Source organism: Mycteria americana, chromosome 19 (genome assembly GCF_035582795.1).
Source record: "Mycteria americana isolate JAX WOST 10 ecotype Jacksonville Zoo and Gardens chromosome 19, USCA_MyAme_1.0, whole genome shotgun sequence".
Lineage (NCBI taxonomy): Eukaryota > Metazoa > Chordata > Aves > Ciconiiformes > Ciconiidae > Mycteria > Mycteria americana.
In genome coordinates this window covers 3,848,364-3,868,302 of record NC_134383.1, presented here as the reverse complement: position 1 = coordinate 3,868,302, position 19,939 = coordinate 3,848,364, and the positions used below count along the sequence as shown (strand labels likewise).

Sequence of the window (19,939 nt, the reverse complement as noted above, 5' to 3'; positions counted from 1 at the left end):
TGCAGCTGGTGCAAAGTCAGCACAGCTCTAGTGACTTCACTGCTGACATCACTGGATGCCGATGTGCACCGTTATTCACCATTTTAGTGTTAACCAGAGGAGATAAAGTATCTCAGCTCTTGGTTCTTTGGGCAAGAAAACCTCTCTCCAGGCAGTCTCTCCCCAGGCAGGACTAGTACGCTTAGTCCAAAGGGGCAGAAGGTACCATCCTGGTCCTATTTACACTGAACACAACTGCTCTGCAGTTACTCCAGGTTTTCACAGTTCAGGCGTGATCAACATGTTGAGTCCAGAGCAAGACTCGCTGACAGAGGGGAGCAGAAGGACTACTCTTCCTCCAGGGACACCCAAACAAATGGCTAAAACATGAATTCCTCACAAGAAGCTTGAAAAGACTTTAGGCTCTGAGGTCCCCTACAGTGCTCTCATACTGATGGAGATCATTAACAGCAGCAAGAGTACAAGAAGGAAGAAAAACGTGCAAATCAATAAAGGACACAAAACACAGATTAAAGTGAGTGACTTTCCCAGGGGACTGGTGGTACCTTCCATCCTCCTCTGTAACAGAGGCACACCAGGGACTGCCACCCGAGCATCGCTGCCGGCCTTGGGCATGGCTGCGTGCTCATTACATGACTGGGACATTTGGCCCCTGCAATGGTCAGTTCTTCGCAGTCTGGCACCAGCGACCAATTTCTCCCCTGAGATCGTCGGACCTCCTCTGTTAGATGTCGCAGCGGAGAAAATACCCGCCGTTTCCTCTCTGGATCCTGTTGCCCTCAGGGCTGAGCTGCCGAGTCTGCTAATCATTCCTAAGCTCCTCTAAGAACACATTTAGTTATTTACTCAAGTGGACAATATTATGTTAAGTGCTTTATGGTTTTCTTGAAAGGCTCCGTTTATTTATAAACTATTGACAGTTTATAATGGGCCACATGTAAAAATCAATTTCTCTGGAAGAAAAAGTCATCACAGCAACAAATTGTGGCCTTTTGAGTAGGTAAGTGGACGTGGAAGAGCTACCCAAGGCACTGTTATGCGGCCATTCATGTAGTTAAAGAGGAACTGTGATCTCAACAAACTCGGGGACAATTTAGGGGAACGGTCCATATAATCTGCTTGCTTTTACAAAGTTGACACATCACAAAGCATCAGTGTGCCATATGCTAGTAAGGATGGGTCTTTTACCTCCTCATGCAAGGAGAGCTATTAAATTTTGGAGGCTGTTCTTCAAACGAGAGCACTTTAGGAAAATACATTGCACACATCCTCAGTGAAGGCAATTTACTTCAACTTCTCTGCGGGGAGCCTGAGGTTTGAAGAGTGACAAATCCTCCAAGAGCAAAGAGGTCAAGTGCTAATGTTGGGACCTGAAAAGCACAGCTCTTGGAAAACAAGGGGTAGAAAGTTGGAAAGACAAATAGGACAAGACAGCATGAGGGCAGAGGAAAAGAGAGAGCTTTGCTCTCACATCAGAGGGCCTGGGCTGTATCCGAGAGAATGATTTACTCAACAACTGGAAATCGAGCACAGGATGGACTCTGAACAACGCATAAAGAAGACCCAGACAGGTAAGGTAGCATGGGCGGCAAAACACAGGGAGGTACAGTTATTGCTTCGTCTAAATCCTCCTTTTCTCACCCTAACTAGAATGAAGAGAAATTGCTTTGGCATCCTTGCAAAAACCTGATTTGTTTGCCCTGCTACCACATGCCACTGAAAATATGAACCATAAATCCAGGGAATGATCGGGGCTCTACAAAAAGGTTTGCATCAGCTACTGGGAATCAGGAAGGCTGGCTGGACTGCAAGGTAAAATTTGTCAAAGCGTAACAAGAGAGTCCGCCTTCTTCACTTGTGCAAGGGAGAGCGAGGGTGCTTGCGGCCAGCAGACCTGGTGCAGCGAGGCCAACCACCACGGCCCATGCTGGAGCTCACGCCGCAGAACCAGACACAGAAAGAGAAGGTCTTTTCACCAGGAGAAGGTAATTTCACAAAGCAGGACTAAAAACCTAAGCTCCAGAGACCCAGCTAAAAACTCACCCGTACTCCACCTTCCCTCTGCTTTACTTTATATCATTCCCTCCTTCCAAAGGACGTTACCGTAATGGCAAGCTACCGCTGAAACGTGTGATGTTGTCTGGGTGACTCGGACACTAGTTTCCCCTCCAGTTCCAACGGGGCATCCAGAGCAGCAATTCAGCTTTGAAAACCTCATCCTATATGAAGACCGACCTCTTTATAAATCGCTAACAAAGAAGAAAAAAACAGGAAACAAAAAACCAGACCAAAACTGATTTATCTGGTCTCTGGAAATTGAATATGGCAGCTGTTTTATCAGCAACAACACCTCCGCACAATATTGTCAGGGAACAAAACTGCAGCCAATGAATAGAGCGTCTGACTCAAGGCACTAGTAAAACTCCTTTACACCTTCCTTCTTACAGTAATAATTTTAATTGTTTCAATTATTTCCATCTAATCTCCTTGATAAATGTTTTGAAATTTAAACCCAGCCTGAGGTCCATACGTTATTTTAAAAAAAAAAAAAAAAAAAGAGAGAGAGAAAAAAAAAAGACAAAACCAACAACAAGCTACACAGAATTAACAAGCTAAAAGAATTCATTGTAGCACAGGATTTTGGAGGCATCCAATACCCCTTCTGCTCTGTGCTGCTGATTTCAAGGACTTCCAGCACTAGGAGGAACATTTTTTTCTATGCACAACAGCCTGCTTGCAGTGCTCTATTTATGCACTGGCATTATTAGTATTATTACTACTACTACTGTTATTATTATTATGGAGCACACCATCGCCCCCTTACACGGTCATAAGCTGTGTGCATACACAGAAATCCCGTGCCCTGCCGGGGAGCTGGGAAGGGACGATGAGCAGCTCTGGGCTCATCTCAGCACCGCACAAACCAAGGCGCAGGGAGCAGCTGGCCACTGGGTCAGCGTTTGCCGTTAATCATCAGGAAATTTCAGCCCTCCCAGAAGGGCAAGCCCCAGAGCAAGGGAGTTTGTCACTGTGTGGAGATGCCGTGAAGAAACTTGGGTCAAACAGAGATTTTTTTTTTTTGCAAGGGGACTAAGGACAAGGGGTGCTCAGTTGCCACGAGTATCCCGTTCACAGATGATGGACGTGGGGAAGAAAAATGCAACAGACCTGCTCTGTTCTGCGAGTTCCATTAGGACTCCTGGAAAATTTGTTGAGCTTCTGTTGCTGACAAAAAGGGTCCCTCGAGCTGGCTGAAGGAGGCTGATAATGAATTCGCACGCAGTAAATTAGCCTGTGGATATTTTTACATCAGGCTGCTCGCCTCTGCTCCGATGGAAACGCATTGGGGGCCGAGGACTTCCTCCTCATTTGCTCCCGCAATCTCCTGCCAAAGGCTGGCATCTGCTTTCACGCACCGCTCTGCCTCCCCGCTGAACCGCGGGGAGAGCAACGCTGACGCTACCTGCAGTCATCGGGCTGGCTACGGAGGAGCCGTCACCCCCCCATTGCTCTCCCCGTGGACCGGCGCCAGGGGAGTTGCAGCAACTTGCCTCCATCTAACGCTCCGCAGAGAGAAGAGCTGCGACACACAACTAGCTGTCGGCTGGGATGTGCTCATTAAATAAAATTAATGCTAGAAGACAGAAACAGAATTCCCCTCTAGTGCCACAGGGCAGGTGTTTAATTCAGCATTTTATCCCCTTTTCTCTTCTTTTTTTGCCTGAAATATTTTTCCATCTCCAAGAGCTTAATGCTATACAGACTGTCTATTCCCCTTCTGATGGGTTCTCCCTCCATTTAAAACCATCTTTTTGCTTGCTCCCCTTGACAGCAGTTCACTATGATTTTATCTTTTCTATTAGGCAGTGATTGCAAAACCTCGGAGGGTTCATTAGGAGCTTGATAATCCCTCCAGATTTATTAGTCTAAAGTGCTCACTCCCATCTCTCATCCCCATTTAAATATTACTAATTTCCTTAAACATCTCTTCCATCTGCCCAGGTTTTGCCCGATGTCACCTTTCTTTAATGGTCCCTGCCAAAAATCCAGTTAGTTCTGCTGAGGGCTGGTGTTTTGGACAAAGTGGTAAAATAACCTGGGTAAACAGATTAATACCCTGTGAGAGTGAATGGCAACAAAACTCATTTCTTTCTCACCTGCCAGAACTGCATTACACTAGATGAATGGGTTTCAAAGACAAATTTCACCTCGACCTCAAGCAAACGCTTAATCACACCCATGCTCAAAACTAGTGTGGTGGTGGGGAGCTTAATCTTTATAGTTATTTCTGTTGTCCAAGCACCATCTACGAACACAGACTCCACTGTGCTGGTGATGTGCAAATAGAAGCCCCTTACTACGTGCATCGTCCCAGTCCGTGGGCTGCACAGTGACTGCTGGGACGGGGGAGGGCAAGTGGAAGAAGAAACAGTTGGTGGGACCAGAGGGCAACGGGAAAACTACTTGCTGGGACTGGGAAATGACTGGAGTGGTTTACTGTCGTGAGCAGAATCTGATGGGGACGGCCGCTGTCCCTTACCGGCTCTAGCAGCAGCAGCAGCACCAGCCCAGCTACACTCTGACTCGGGGCTGGCACTGGGGGCAAGAAATCACAAAGCAGCAGCCACTGCCTTAAAGCAAGTGACCGTCACCTCCCGAGGGTGCGGTGTTCCCCCAGCCTCCATCACGGGCTGACCACCTCCAGGTACAGCCCTTCCTTTCGCTTTCCTGCCCAGTGCCAAGCAATTGCACGGGGATAAACAGGAACAGCGAAGCTCGTTCTTGCTGGACTGATACTGAGCAAGGTTAGGACCTATGGATCGAGCACTAAGCAGGAATCAGAATGCTATTAGTTCAGGTAGGAAGCTTGGTAGGTAGGCTAGTTCTATTTTTTGCATCTTTCTCTTTTCTGACATCTCCTTTCCCTATCCATTTTCCATTCTCTGTCCCAATTGCTCTCTTGGCTTTCAACCCCTCCATTTCCCTCCTTCCCCCTCCTCCTCTCCACTCCGGCTCTCCTGCCCACACGTTTGGCTCCATCCGTTCCCGTCTGTCTCCCACCCAAACACAAAGCGTGATTCAGCTCTCGGCTTTCCTGGCACACGCACACCCTGGCATAAATATTAATAGAAATTAGAGAATATGAGTATCATTTGGGCTTGGAAGGCACCTCCACTTAATCATCCAGCCCATCCTGCTGCACTCAGGTTTCCATCATCCCCACACCAGCATTAATAGGTAGGTATCTGGTCTCCCCGGCAGTAGCATTTCCCCCACACCACTTGGCAGCCTGTTCAAGAGCCTTCTAGCTGCTGCAGCAAGAGAAGTTTCTCTGATGTTTATTTTGGTTTTCCCCCTGCTGCTGCCTAAGCCCATTACTCCTTGTTTAGCACAGTACTCGGGGATTTAACCACACGATCCCCCCATTAACGTTATTAGTAGCTATAAAGCCAAATCACCAGGGGCCGTGCTGAAGATATACCCCGCTCTGCCTCTCAACATTTACGGCATCATCCTTCCTTTGTCTTACACAGCCGCTCTCAGAGGCGCAGCAGAAAAGCACGGGGCCGCGGTGCCCTCTGCACGCCCGCCCCAGCGCAGCTTGCCCTCCTCCCGGCGTGGGGAACGGGCTCAGGGGCTGACACCTCCAGCGTAACCCTCCTGAGCCCTCGGTCAGGAACCACCCGTCTGCCGGCGCTTCCCAAGGACCCGCACATCTCGTCGCACCGGCTCTGGCCGCAATGCCTACAAATCCTGCCTTTGGCAGCTGCACGGGATCCATCAGCGCTGCCAGGCACCCACCGGCTTTCACCTCCTGAAGGCCAGGGCCAGGCTTTCCCCGAGTGATGCTCCGGTTTGCAGGGGGACACCCCTCCTTGCCTCCCTCCCCCTCCGCTGCAAATCCCCTGCTTCGCAAGCACGTGGCTCTTCCCAACGCTCCCACGGGCCGGGGAGATCAGCTCCCATTAACATGACTCTACACGCACACGGGAGAAAAGCCGAGAAAAACGTCTTACCAGATTAGTGAAGATATACGTGTAATAGGCAGACGCCATTCCCAGTTCAGCTGCCTGTGAAGAAGAGGAAAGGAGATTAGACCAGAGCCTGACAATCTTCAATCTCCACTCCGGCAAGGCAGAGACTGGGCCACATTTGCTTTTTCATCCTTATCGCTCCGTGCAAGCGCTGCTGTCTTCCTGCAGGCGGGGAAGGGTGGGACACAGCAACACAGTTTGACCTGTGAAATTAAAGTCTGGGGAATCAATTTTTCAGCAGGACTGAGCCTACCTCTGAGGTCTCCTCTCCAGGACAGCACTGGCAAAGCACCTGCAGAGGGGCTGCCTGGCAGAGAGAAACCACCCAACACCGCACAGGCTGCAGCTCCAGACCCCTCTGACCATCCCCGCTCCCTCTGCAGCACGGTGCAAGATGACATTCGGGGATTTCTGCGCGTGGCCCCATCCTGCAGCTGTATCCAGCCAAGGACAGCCTGAAGGAAGATGTCCATTGCAAGCAAAAGCTTTTGCACCCCCAACAGCAACGGCCCGTACAGAACCCGGCAAGGCAAGGAAGGGTCCCGCAGCCCCAGCCCGCAGCCTCCAGAGCCCCTTGGGATGAGGAGTTTCTCGGGCGTACCGGGTGTTTGGAGGAAAGCGAGGTTGGCCGAGGTTTGCTGCTTTGTTAATGGATGCTGGTTTTCTCCTGTTCAACTATCAACATCTTTTTGAACACAATGAGGGAAAGCAGCAGTTGAGAGAGCTCAGGGCTTGTCTGCTTTCGCTACAAACAATGCGAGAGCAAGGTAGAAAAGCTCTTCTGGAGTTACAGAAAAAGGACAGTCATTCCAGTGATGGTTTTCCCAGATGTATCTGTCAGATTTGGGCTCCAGTCCCGCAAATTAATTAGGATGATTGAAACCTAGTAACTCAGCCCATTCTCCAGAATTTAGACAGGGTTGTGATGACCACAGAAATAGAAAAAAAGAGGGTAAAAGCGTATAGAGATACAGAGAGAAGGACACAGATTTTTCCAGGGGATGATCTGTTCTAGAGATCACAGACCAGATCATTGAAGTCCTTTTCCAAAATTCAAAATTCTCAGTAAACAAGGAGTTGGTTGTGGGAACAGATGCTCAGGAAAGTGGGGGATTAATCTGCAGATCCTCCTGAAAGCCTATGTTTCGCTGCCAAGCACAGCTGGTCTCAAATCATGCTTCCGGACCTTGGCAAAGAGGTTTTCCCATCACCCCAGACCACACAGAGGAACCGGAGGCAGGGAGGGAACCAAGGGCAGCACCTCCTTACCTGGTTTTAGTACCTTTCCATCTTCCCCAGAAGCTGGAGGATGGCAACAACAGAAAGTGAGTGAAGGAAAGATACAGCAAAGGGGAGGCTTAGATCGCACCTCTCCCTATTCCTGCCTATTCTTTACCTATTTCTGCACGAAACTGAGGGCACCACCATTGCAGTGGGAGTGGACACAGACAGAGGGGAAAGCTTTAGATGCCACAGATGACTGACAGTGGCTTAGGTCTGGCTGTGCCCAGACTTGCGGTTGCACATTGTCACCCTGTCCCTCGCACAGGTGGCAAAATGGAGACAGCAAAGTCATTTAACCAAAAGAGCACGACGACTCCAGAGGCGGCTGCCGACCTGCCTTTCAGCCAGCTTTCCAGACAGCTGCCTCATTTTTAAGGCCCTACACCTGGCACCCGTTTCCCTCTCTTCTCCCTTCCTGGGGACAGCGATAATGTCAGCTCTCCCTCCGACTCACTTTGAAGTCAGTGCATTTGATTTCAAGGGCAGAAAATCAAAGCGAGCAACAAGGCGCTTCCTGGGAGCATCGCTCCCATCCATTTAACGTGCCTGCCGGCAGGTGGGCGGCCAGGACCGGCTGGTAATCGAGGAAGCAACCATGTGTCTCCAGACCATATGTGGAGGGTAAGAGATGAGAAATTGCAATTTCTTTCATCGTCCAAGGCCAGGACTGGTCTCCTGAGACGGGTCTGACACAAGGCACTTTCAAACCACTAGTGCATTTTTTGTGCTGTTGGTGGGGGCCTGCTTGTGGGCAGGGGCCAAGGATATACCGATTTGCTCACCACAACCTCGCCCCCTACTCTGGTTGCACCTCTATAAAGAAAATACTTTCCAGCCTCCCAAGGTGCAAGAAGTTGCCAGATCAGAAGCTCATTATTTATTACCTTCCATTCCTACAATCCTCTAGCCAGGAAGACTACATTAGGGTCTACTGAACTGCTGAAAAATCGTGGCAATCTCTGACATCTTTATCAGTCGTGGCAGAAGGATGCTGGAGCCGGGAAGGGAGACTGCCTGAAGAGCGCTGCTGTGTGCCTGCGGGAAGTCCCTATAGCAACAGAGGAGGGGGACAGCTCTCAGCAGCCAGGCAGCACACAACAGGGACCAGGAGAAAGAAAGAAAGAAAAAAAAAAAAACCAACAAAAAAAACAACCAACCCACCAAAAAACCCTGCCTACATGGGGGGGTGGTCCAAAAACACCCCAAACCCGCCTATTTAGAAATGCAAAATTGCAGGCAGTGGAATAAAAATCTTGGGCAGGGCGGGGGAATAATAAAAACAGCTCTAATGTTTTCTGCTGGCTGTCATCGGGGACAAATCTGATACAGTGAAGGCCTTTGAATGACTGACTCCCTGATACCGAAGCCAGGACACCCTGTGTAAAGCCTGCACCAAGAGCCAAAGGGAGACCCCATTGCTTGGATCCTGCCTCCATTCAGGAAAGTACTTCTTGTTCCTTCCAGGATGTGGGAAACGGTACACAACTTTAGACTCCATCTGGAGCCACTGTTCAATTTTGAAGTCGACTATCAAAACAAATGCTAAAAACTGCAGCAAGAGACCATTTAAAAATAAACATGATTAAAATAAAATCTCGGTTAATAAGACAATAAAAAAGGAAGCAAAAAGTTAGAAATGTACTTGGAGAAAAAAAGAAAAAACTATTGCAGTGACTAATTTCAGAGCGCTAAGCAGCCCTCCATGGCTGTTTGATGGCACCAGGAGCCACAAGCACGCACCACTTCTAGAAAGCACACACATCGGCTCAGAGCAATTAAACCATTGCTTCTACAGATACAGTCCTGGAAAGAGAGAGCAAATTATTTTCCCCAGAAACTCCATCAGTGGCAATTCCCCTCTCAGCAGAGAGCATTTCCAGTGTGGCTGCAGGAATTTTTACACTCCATTATCATACAACACCTGCATGAGCACGCTCATGTACTGCACACAGTATCTTGTTCACTGGAAGCAGCCACGTGTACAACTGTGACACTTAATAGACACTTACCTTTTGCAAAATGGTATGAGACATGGAAGCATTGGCGTGTACAATGATGGTAGCTGTTTTATCATCTCGGATCTCTTTTAGGAGAGGGGTAGGATCCCGGTTGTCATCTAGCATCCGAACTGAGAGTGTGTCCTTGGAAATGAGGAACTGCCGAAGCAACTTCTCTAGGTTTAAAAGGCCTTCAAATAAAAGGGAGGAAAAAAAAACAGATACCTTTAAAGTTTATGCTTTGTTCAAAAAGCATTTCTCCCATGGCCCATAGTCATCCCTGGTAGGAAGCAGTCCTGCAGTTCTGTGTCTATGCGCCGCAAAGGAAAGGATTTGGGGCTGCAGCACAGGTTTGGACCAGCAGGGAATGGGAAATGACGCAGCTATTCCAGCTGTTCTCCAGACAAAAAGTGGCCCCAAAGGCCTCTTGGGAAGAGATAAGATTGCTGATACAAATTCGCTCAGGACCCCAGAGTCCAGACAATTCTCCATTATCTTCCTGCATGCAGAGTTGTTCTGGTTATCACTGGCTGCTGGAGGAGGATTCCTCCTCCTAAGCCTTTGCATTACTAGCTCCCAAACTAACTGCCCTGCAAGGCACAACTCGATAGACTTTGGAAATCTTGGAGCACTCTGATGGGGAGCTGCTATCTTCCAAGGGCATATGTCCCTGGGGATGCAAAGCTCTGCTGAGAGTCAGACAAAGCAGAGATCATTACAAAAAAACAACATTAGGTCTACATTAAAAAATTGTGAAAAAAATTGTGAGTATGGTCCTAGCACAGTGCAGGATTACTTGTGGACTCGGGATTCCTAGAGCGACACAGAAGCCAATAATAAAACAAACCAACCAGCCAGCATATTGGGTGCTTTATGGAGAAATTAGAGTGTAAAGTAGGACAATGTTCACAGTCCAGCAGCTCCATCACTGGGCAAGGTCTCTGGAGACCCACCTTCCACCTCCACGTCAAAGCCCTCCTCCCTCTTTCTGCCCTGCCATCCGCATTTCTGCCTCCCCCGTGCCCCCCCGAGCCCTCCAAGCGCCGCAGCACGGCGCAGCCCTCTGCCTCCTTGGGCAGCGCCTGGACGTGATCAGCCGTGGGAAAGAGCCAGGGCTCTGGCTGCCTCGGCACTCCCACGCAGTCTGCAGCACCGGGCTCTCCCGGTAGACGGGAGCTGAAGAAAAGAAGTAATAATTAGCGAGCACCCACATGGATGAGTCCCGACTTCCCTGGACTTGTGCCCTATTGCCTTCGGCACTTCTGATTGAAGTCTCTTCCTGCAGCTAGGTCATTGGAAGGGCTCCTTCCAGCATGGCTTCCTTGATGTCTAATAAGGCATCAAAGCTCCTGCTGCAGCTTTTCTTAGTCAAGAAAGCATATTTGATAGAGTCTGTCTATCCAGCTGCTGAGTTTCATCAGGAAATAACCTCCTGTCAACTGACTGACCAGAGAGACCACCAGATGTAATCATTAGCAAGACCCAGACAGCTAGCACAGTCACACATCCCGTCCCTGCAGAACAACAATCCGAAAAGAAGGGGGAAAGCTGAACTGAAGGAAACTGAAAAGAACAGAACTATCAGCAGAATCACGTCCCAGCTGGTGGAGGGGCAAAACCCATCCTTGAGGCCGAGCTCTGCTCTTAACCTAACCCTACTTTTGACTGCATGAAACAGCTCATTCACCAGAAGGTCAGGGGCTGGGGAAGCGAAACGGTGCGATGTGATTAGCGTTAGAGAGCACTGCTTTCAAGGACTCCCAGCACTTCACAAAGGTAACAAAGCAGTGCATTAAAAGGGATACATCCAAGATGAGGAGCCTCTCATTCACAGTGAGAGTTTTTCAGCAAGTTAAGTTTGCACTGAGCTCTTTACAATGCATTCGCCCCTTACTTTTTCTCTGAGTACAGGTAGGAATGCAGCAAGGGACTACAAAACCGGCAGTGGCCAGGACTTCTCTAGATCACACCGGCTTCTTTTTCTTCCTCACTAGCCAGTGAATTCACTCTGTATACAGGACATATGGACTAGCTCAAGCGAACAGTAAATTTTACCCGCGCCCTTCATTTGATCTTTGCGAGGTTTATTTTCACCTTATTCCACATCTGCGAGGGACCAGACAGGTTGCTGCACGTAACAGTCCTGAGAATACCAAGTTTACTTACAGCTCATCCCAACAAAATCTGCCACTGCAAAACTGAGGAAGATTTAAGAGCACTTCACTAACTTTATAAAAGTCTTGCAATAAAAAAAAAAAAAGACATAGGAACTTACTCTTTTTTTCCACAATGATTTAAATTTCACACGGCATTTAACACTGTACTCCGAGAAGTGGATGTTTAGGAGGAGGGGAGGCAGCACTAGGTGCAGCTCCCCAGGCACTCACTACCAAACCTGCACCCAATTTAAGCCGGGGCTGAGCACACCTGGCCACCGATGCCGGGACCCACCGTCGCTGGCACTACAGCCCACGGACTGAAGTCCCCAGGACTATCGCTGAACATAAAGTACTTCTGCCCTTGGAGAGAGTTCCCAGGCAAGTATCATGGTGAAGACCAGGCTGGCAGCAGGGAGTGCTGGCACTGCAGTTGGTACGGAGCGCTGCCAGAGATCGTGGCCCCACGGCGCTCGGCTTTGGACAGACCCGAAGGAAAAGGGAGAGCTGTGCTATTCTGCACGCCACCCTGCTGCTGGAAGAAGCCCAGATTTACACCACGACATGGCTTTCAGGGGACAGAAATCCACAGAAAGGGGTGGGTGCGTGGAAGGCAATCTTCAGCCATCCCCTTTGGAAATGTACCTTGTCTATTTAATTTCCTGCAGAAATAAAAGTAGATCCTGCTCCTTAATGCCAAAGGTTGTACATCTCAGCCGTAAGTTAATCTTGCAAACTGGAGAGCGTCCCTCTGCCAAGTGCTATGAGTTTGTGATTCACATCAGACCCTCAGCTTCCTCTTCATTCTTCTCTTTGCTGACTACCTCTGCACCTCCGCTGCTGCCTTCTCCTCCGGCCCACAGCTCACCAGGGCACGAGCCCAGGTAAGGCAGCCGCCCTGGCCTCTGCGGGGAGGCAGGCAGAGCCCAGCTGCTAAGTTTCTAAAGCACATCAGGCACAGAGAGAAGTGGGACCAGGGAAAAAAGGAAGCGTTCGATCTCCTCCTTTCATTCAAGGGAATTTTAATTTCCAGCACAGTAGATCCTACCTGTAGCCTCATCAGGCCTCTCCCGCTTGCTGCTCCTCTTGTCTTGTGGAGGGAAGTCTCTATTATCTGAAGAGATTCCCCTTTGTTTGATGAGGGGAGGATGCGAGACGCTGCTGCTGACAGACTGGCGCTTCAGAAGGCTGCTCCGCAGGTCGAACGTGAGCGGGGGCTCGCAGACCCCCTCCTGGCACCTCTGAAGTGCTAAAGCGAGGACCGCTGTGGGCGCAGGGGCTGCGTGGGGCACGCGCTGTTTGAACGGTCCCACGGGGACCACGGGTATGCCCAGAGGCGGGTCAGTGGTTTGAGCTGGCCAGTGGGAAGCCCTGAGCTCGCTTATTTTCTTTTTCTTTTTCTCATGCAAACGTTTGGAGCTGGCAGGAGCAGCCCACCCCTAAGCTCTCTGCAGATACGGCCTCCCCTCCAGAGCACCGGGCACACCTTACGGCCCAGGGCCAGGGAATGCCCCGGGAAGCAGGAAAGACAGGACCTGAAGGCTTTTGTGAACTCCCACTCCCCTGCTTATTGCTCTTGCCTATGAGGCTACTGGAGAGGAGATGGGCTCTGTCTCTCCGAGCTTTCCTGACCAAGGCCCAGGACACCAGCAGTTCTGTTCATGGTTGCAAAGGATTTGTGCAGGTGCAATTCTTGACCCTGACAGCTGGAAGAGAAGCGGTGATTTCCATCATCCAGGCTCGCTCTTACATCAACAGCATTGCTTCAGAAATCTCCCTGTGGCCCTGGGGCGTGCCCAAGCTTTGTGCTGTCAGTGCCCTGGTCTCCCTTCCTAAGCACGGGGTGTTATTTCCTCCCCCCTGACAATCAGAGCGTACAGAGTAGCTCCTGTGAAGTCTATGCACCCCTGTATTTGTCTGTGGTTGCCTTTTTGAGTTAAAGCTTCTGTGGAATGACACAAAGCCTACCTTGTTAGGACTTCAGATCAATTCACAGACTAGCTACTTATTACACCCCGCAGAGAAACTGAGTCACGTAATCTTATTCTATTCACCATTGCATTACACTTAGGCTGGCCTAAGTCCATTGACTTTGAGGGTCATCTTCTGCTTCTGCCAGAAGACGTTACAATCAGTCCCCAGAGGAAGGATGCAACTCCTTACAGTGATGGCATGAGCATGACGGGATAGGACCCAGGAGTCCCATCACACAGCCTTGTACTTAAACCAAAGCAGCTATGACTTTCCCTCCTGGGATCTAAATAATAACATCCCTCAAAACAGCATTTCCTTACTGATTTCCTTACTGATGAGCAGACAGCTCATATGCTCCCCTTATTTGCCTCCAGGGAACATTTCAAAAGCCCAAAGTGCCTTGAGTTAGTTGTTTAAGGACTGTGCTTAGGAGCCCTGCTTGTCCTAAGGGAAAATGAGGGCTCGTGCTCCTACACGAAGCCGGATTATGCCTTTTCTGCACTCCGTTGTAGTCAGAGCATGTTGTGCTTCAAGCCTAGCTCAGATAAGGTCCTTACTGAGCACAAAGAGCAGGATGCATGAAAGGCACCTGTCCCACTGCTCCCCTGGGTCTGGGAAGGACTCGGGTTGCACAGCACATCCTAAATATTGAGTCATCCAGGAATACCAGAGTAAAATAAACCGGACTGATTCAATTAAAGGGGTGTTATTTTAATGCAAGCAATTTGGTTCCCAGGGTTTTGATCCAGTTAAATGAAGAATCATATTAATACCAGGGAGTTATTAATATTTCAATGGGAGGCACCTGCATGTTTTGGCACGTAACTGGGGAGAAGGGCAGGGGTGTACGGCAGTGTGCTGATGTGTATGTGTGCTCCATGCCTGGCAGCAGCCTGAGGACAGAGCTGCGAGCGTGTTGCACGGCAGGTGAGAAAACCTAATTAGCTTTTCTTCCTTCTTTTTTTTTTTTTTTTTTTCCCTTTTTGCTTAAGGTTAGACAATGAAAAATTCCAGCACTAGAAGTAATGTAGGAAACCATTTGCATGATTTTAATTGCATAATTTAGGGTCGGGTCCTCTGCTGGGATAAATCTGAGCATGCCTACTGAAGGCAATACTGACTTAGTCAGCTGAGGACGTGGTCTCCTCAGGGTACATCAAGCAAAAAGAAAAGGCAAAGACACTTATTCCTTCTGTGCCTGTGCAGGAATCTGCCACCACACTGCGTTACTAGCACAGCTGGTGGCGTGAAGTTTGCCCAGGGCTAGCTGGAAAGGATGCTGCCTTTCCTTTCTACCTGGCCCCATGGTCAGAGACTGCTAAGCTCTTGCCAAGTGTCCCCAAAGCTATCACTGGATCCACATGCCTTTTTAAAGCCCCTCTTCTAGGCTCGCTTGTACGGTAAACTCTAGTGCAAATGAATCTGGCTACAGGATGACAAAAGCAAAATAGATGTGGCTACTACTCACCAGCTACCTACATACACACTGACCTTAAACAGCACAGGACACAGTTTACTCTCTCTAACCACTACGACGCAGAGCCCGCTCCCGCCGTGTTAGAATAGTTATGCAGAGATGAATGTGGTCTTGCTGAGGTGAGTGCTCCAGCATCCAGATGCACAATTACCAGCAGATGTATGGCTGCAGAGCCCAAGAGGGTGTGCAGTGTATTGCCTATTCATCAAGTCGTGCTTTTAGGCCACAAACTGCACGTGGGTTTGGGAAAGACATTTCAAAAAGCTTTACTTGCCTAAAATAATCTCCAGAAACAAGCCTAAGCCTTTTTTTTTTTCATTTCGAAAACCCATCTGTGCAAGCAAAACACTCTTCAGATTGTCAAACAGAAGGCAGGCGAGTCTCTCCCCCACCTCCTTTCCTCCTCCCACAAACACCACAAACACCTCCACAGGGCAACAGGGTGGGAAACCTGCCCTGCAGGTCTCCGCTGTTTCAGGCTGCTCTGACCGAGTGCCCACCCGATGCCAACAGAAGAGACCTTGCCACCACAACCAGGCGAGACGAACGCCCTGGGATGCAACAGCGAGGCAGCTCTCACACGCTGCCTGTGGGACCTTCTCCAACAGGCACCAAACAAGCAGGAGGAGATGGAACAGAAGGCACTGCGAGCAGAGGGGCAGCCGAACCCAGCCTGGCAATGACTTACATTCAGCTTTGGCACAGATGAGGCAGGCAGTGGTGCAGTTAAAGAAATTCAGGATTCCTGCCACGGCCACGCTGATATCGGTGTTGCTGGGGTGGAGGTTGAGGGTGGTGAACCGCTGGAGCTGCAGCTTCAGGAACTCCTCTGGTGCCACTTTGAAGTGAGGAACCTAAGTGGGGAGGAGGGGAAAGAAAACATAATTAAAGAGGAAAAAGAAATGAAAACAAGTAAATCTACCATAAAGGACCTTTGGTGTGAAATGCACAGCAGGCAGAAAGTGAAATATCCCAATAAAACTGCAGAAGCATCACCGGAGTGAAGCGGGGAGGGTGGGATTTGTGCAATAGCAGAGGAAAATAATTATCACAGCAACAAGAAGCCACGGGAAGGAGTGGATCAGGAAAAGTCTTGCTGAGCCACTCAGAGAAAGGCAACGGGGGCTGTGATTACAGCACAGGAAACCATTCCGGATGAGTTCAACCTAATTAGCTTGGGCACTAATTGTAGCCGGGCCCGCGCTTCATTTCGGGCTTGCTGCCTGGGTAAATACGGAGGATGCTTTGCAGTCAGGCAGGGAGCTACACAGCCCGTGCTGGAGACCCCCAGACCTTTGCTGTGCGCTAGATGGATGCAGTGCTGCAAATCCACCTCTGCCTGCAGTACCGATGTGTCGTCAGGTAATTAGGAGAGATGAAGGGAAGAACAAGATGACCCTGCGCTGGCAAGGCTCAGGAGAGAGAGGAACAGATGCAGCAGCCAGAAGCTTTGGGCTTTTTTGATCAGCGGAGAGGTAACAGGTGGACGTACGGCGGGCAAGCTCCAACGGGACCGTAACCACGAGTCCTAATAACGCTGCGCTTGTCACTAATACAGCGGGGCAGGAGGTGGGAGTGGGGTGCCGTTTCCCAGGGAATTTGGGGAAGGGGGAGCAGGGAAGCTGCGTGGGGAGAGAGCCCCAGGGCTCGCGCCGAGGCAGCTCTGCTGCACACCTGGCAGTTTCACGTAGAGGGAACGGGCGGGCAAACAGATCAGGCTCAGACACCGGGGGTTCAGCCAAGTAAGGAGAAGGAATATTGTTTTCCTTTTGCTGAGTGAATTATTTGGAAGAAACAGAAGACAGAGAAAGGGAAACATCTGCTCAGCTTCATTAGAGGGAGTGTCAAGTCCTCTTTGCCTCCATTACTCGTCCTTCCAGAAGCTATCATCCCATGTCTCCCATCTCTCTCCTCTTGGGAAAGGCTATTAGTAGGTTGTGATGGCTGCATTATTGACAGCATAAGCTGTTTGGTTAGCAATAGGAAAGTTAAAGAGTAATAAGCTGCTATCTGCCTTGATTTCACTCTGCAGCCCTCATCCTGGGCTCTGTTAACAGGGAGAAGCAGACTGTAAGCGAAAAGCAAATTCCTCTAACCAGAGCAGACAGGGCAGCTCCGGTACAAGCGTGCTGATCGCTCTTGGGAGCCAGATGGAACCCGAGACTTGCAGCAACAACCGCTAACAGAGAAGAGAGAGATGGAGACAGAGACGAAGGCAGCCACCACCACAGCAGCTCCTGCAAGCGCCCAGAGCTGATCACAGCCCTGGTTCAGAGCTCACCTTCAGTCCCGGAGCCCTCCTCTCCTTTCCAAGAGCTCTGCCCTGTGCAACTCCCCTCCCCAGACCGGAGGGAAGGAAATCTTTAGGCCACAGGCACTAGAGGGGCAATACAGGAGACACAGGCTCATCCCCCAGTTTTACCACAGGTGAACATCAGACCAGTCACTCCACCATCTGGTGCCTCGGTGGTAAAATGGGGACACTCTTCTTTACCTGATGGATGGCTCTAAGTACAATGGCTCTGGCTGGGTTGCTGTATCACGTTTAACACAGTGGCACCGACCGATGCTTCTGTGATATAAATCACAGGGAGTTACTGCAGGTTTACATCACTAGGAGGGCAGCCAAGATCAAGCTTGAGAATCAAATACCTTAGAAGTACACTAGCACTCACCTTTCATTTCTGAAAAAAAAAAAAAAAAAAAAAAAAAAAAAAAAAAAAAGCAGAGACTTAGATCAGAGACTCAGACTGAATATGAACTTCAGGGGGAAAACACTTGCAATCTGTTACTGCAGAGTTGTCTCTGCCTGGGATGGAGCACATGTCTGGAGACTGGAGAAAGCACTCCAAAACTGGAGAAAGCACTACAAAATACTCTCAAGAGACCCATCCTGCTGTAGCCCAAAGCACTAGGTCTAAAAGATCTCTTCCATCTCTTCAACACTTCTGATTCTCAGGGAACAAAGAACAGCAGCCATTTGTGAATGCAAGTTATTTACAGTGCTCGGTTCCAGGCATTCCCCTCCTTGGAGGCTGGGCTCCAGAGAGACCACTAAATGGCTGAGAGATGTTATCTGGCTTTAAAGGGATGAACTATGAGAAAAGAACTCAATTTCTTTTCCTGAGAGCAGAGCCAGATCAGTGTAAGATGGTTCAAGGCTTATAAAATATTAAATCAGGCACACAGTCTGGACACAGATAAAAAGGGTTTGCACTGATGGAACAGCAGCAAACAGAAAGGGGTGCAGCTTTCCAAGTATGTGCACAAAGCAATGTCACACCTGGGGACTTTGGCCGGGATGTGGATTCACCAGGGCAAGCTGAGGTTTTTGCACCCCTCAGTCAGCGGGGACGTGGTTCGCATTGGTGTCGCACGTGAAGGAAGCTGACGTAAAAGGTGACACAGATGAAAACAAGGACAAGGGAGCCAGAAAAGAGAGAGGAAATGGAAAAGGAAGAAGCTGCAAGAATATGCGCATTAGGAGAAGGGGCGATAAACCAAGCTGTCAACTCTGCTCATTAGAAGCTATGGCAGAGCATGGGAAGGACGACATAGCAGGTAAGATGACTGCAGCAAGTCATCTTTGCCAAGGATGTCCTGGAGTACCACAGGCAGGTACCTCACTGCCCCTGTCTAAGGAAGGTAACAGCCTAGCTCTGCCTCGCAGCTGGGACATGAGGACAGAATACACTGAGGATGATGAGGCACGTGGACACCAGCTGGAGAGGGTTTGGGGCGCGCGGGTGGAAAGGAGAGGTGTGCATACACAGAAACGATGACTGAGAAACAGAGCACCAGACTTGAACAACAAACGCAAGAGGCAGACCCAGGCGAGGGAGAAGGCAGAGCTGGAAGCTGCAGCTGCAGCGAGCTGTGCAGCTGTGGCTGGGACTTGGCATAGATGTGAGAGTCTCAAACGAAAGCCTTCAAGGCTGCAGAAAGCCCTTCTGCATGGGATCTGCACAGAAGGCATTGCTGCTCGGTATAGTGGTAAATTAAAAGAACTAATCCATACTTACTAAATCACCAGCAAAATGCTGCGTTCCCAGGGAGCCCGGGGACCAGGCAGCAGCCAGCGGGAAGCACTGCTGCGATCAGAGCCCACCAAGAGCATCTTCGGTTTGAAGGACAACGTGCAGAAGGTGGGGCTGGGGAACGGGTCAGGATCTCTGCAGTGCCCCTTACCCACGGTGGGCAACCCCGCTCCCACCCCGGGCCTGCCACGAGCCACTGGGAAGAAGGAGCCAGGGCTCCTGCGTCACCCTCCCAGCCCTGCGTAGCACCCGGCGCAGAGGCACTGGGGCCAAGTCAGTCAGTGCAAGGGCATAGACTTACTCCAACACAGGACATTTCCACTTACCTCTTTCTCCCCACAGATATTGCTGATAATAGAGCTCGAGGCCGGGCTTGAGGAAGGCCCCAGGACGCCTACCACTCCTTTGGGGAGAATCTGGCACACTGCAGGCACCAGAGAGAGGAAACATGCATTAGACTTCATCCGCAATTTCTAGCTGACAGTCATGCTTACAGTACCTGCTGCATCTTACTAAGGACATGGTATCATCTTCACACAACACACTCCCTGCCATTTATGTCCCCCCAAAAGCCCTCCGTTCCCTCTGGAGCACTGTCACCCTGCCTGTGACACCCTCCTCTTCGCCTTTCCCCAGCCTTCCTAAATCCCACCTGAACTCTCCCCAGAGCCCTGGTATCCTCACCTCTGACTCGGAACCGCGCTCTCTCTCTTTTTGGCCCCATCTGCTATGCTCCAAGATAAAGCATTATCCAAAGTTTATGGAAGATGCTAAACACAGCAGTGACCTAGCTTCAAAGCATCGTCTAGCAGCAAACAAACTTGTATGTATTTCTTCCCTCATCCTCTGCAGAGCTCAGTGGTAATAATAAGGATCGTATTACTGTTTTTCATTTGTTTTTTTTTTTTTTTTCTGGCAGTAGTTAATCTTCTGGCACCATGCCACCAAGGTTAGCAGAACAATAAAAAGACCCTGACAA

General features: G+C 49.8%; 1 protein-coding gene across 2 annotated transcripts in view; it reads right to left on the bottom strand.

Annotated features, from left to right (window-relative positions):
• The window catches only part of GRIK4 (glutamate ionotropic receptor kainate type subunit 4), a 217,296-nt gene that overhangs the window by 56,379 nt on the left and 140,978 nt on the right, over positions 1-19,939 (bottom strand). Inside the window, exons 4-7 of one of the 2 annotated variants that reach the window (XM_075521256.1) lie at positions 19,287-19,384; positions 15,612-15,777; positions 9,329-9,507; positions 6,018-6,071 (exon numbers count right to left, since the gene is read on the bottom strand). In XM_075521256.1, coding sequence (XP_075377371.1) covers positions 6,018-6,071; positions 9,329-9,507; positions 15,612-15,777; positions 19,287-19,384 — 497 coding nt within the window. Of the gene's footprint in view, positions 1-6,017; positions 6,072-9,328; positions 9,508-15,611; positions 15,778-17,204; positions 17,567-19,286; positions 19,385-19,939 lie in introns of those variants that run through there. The other variant, XM_075521257.1, reaches the window with a different exon arrangement.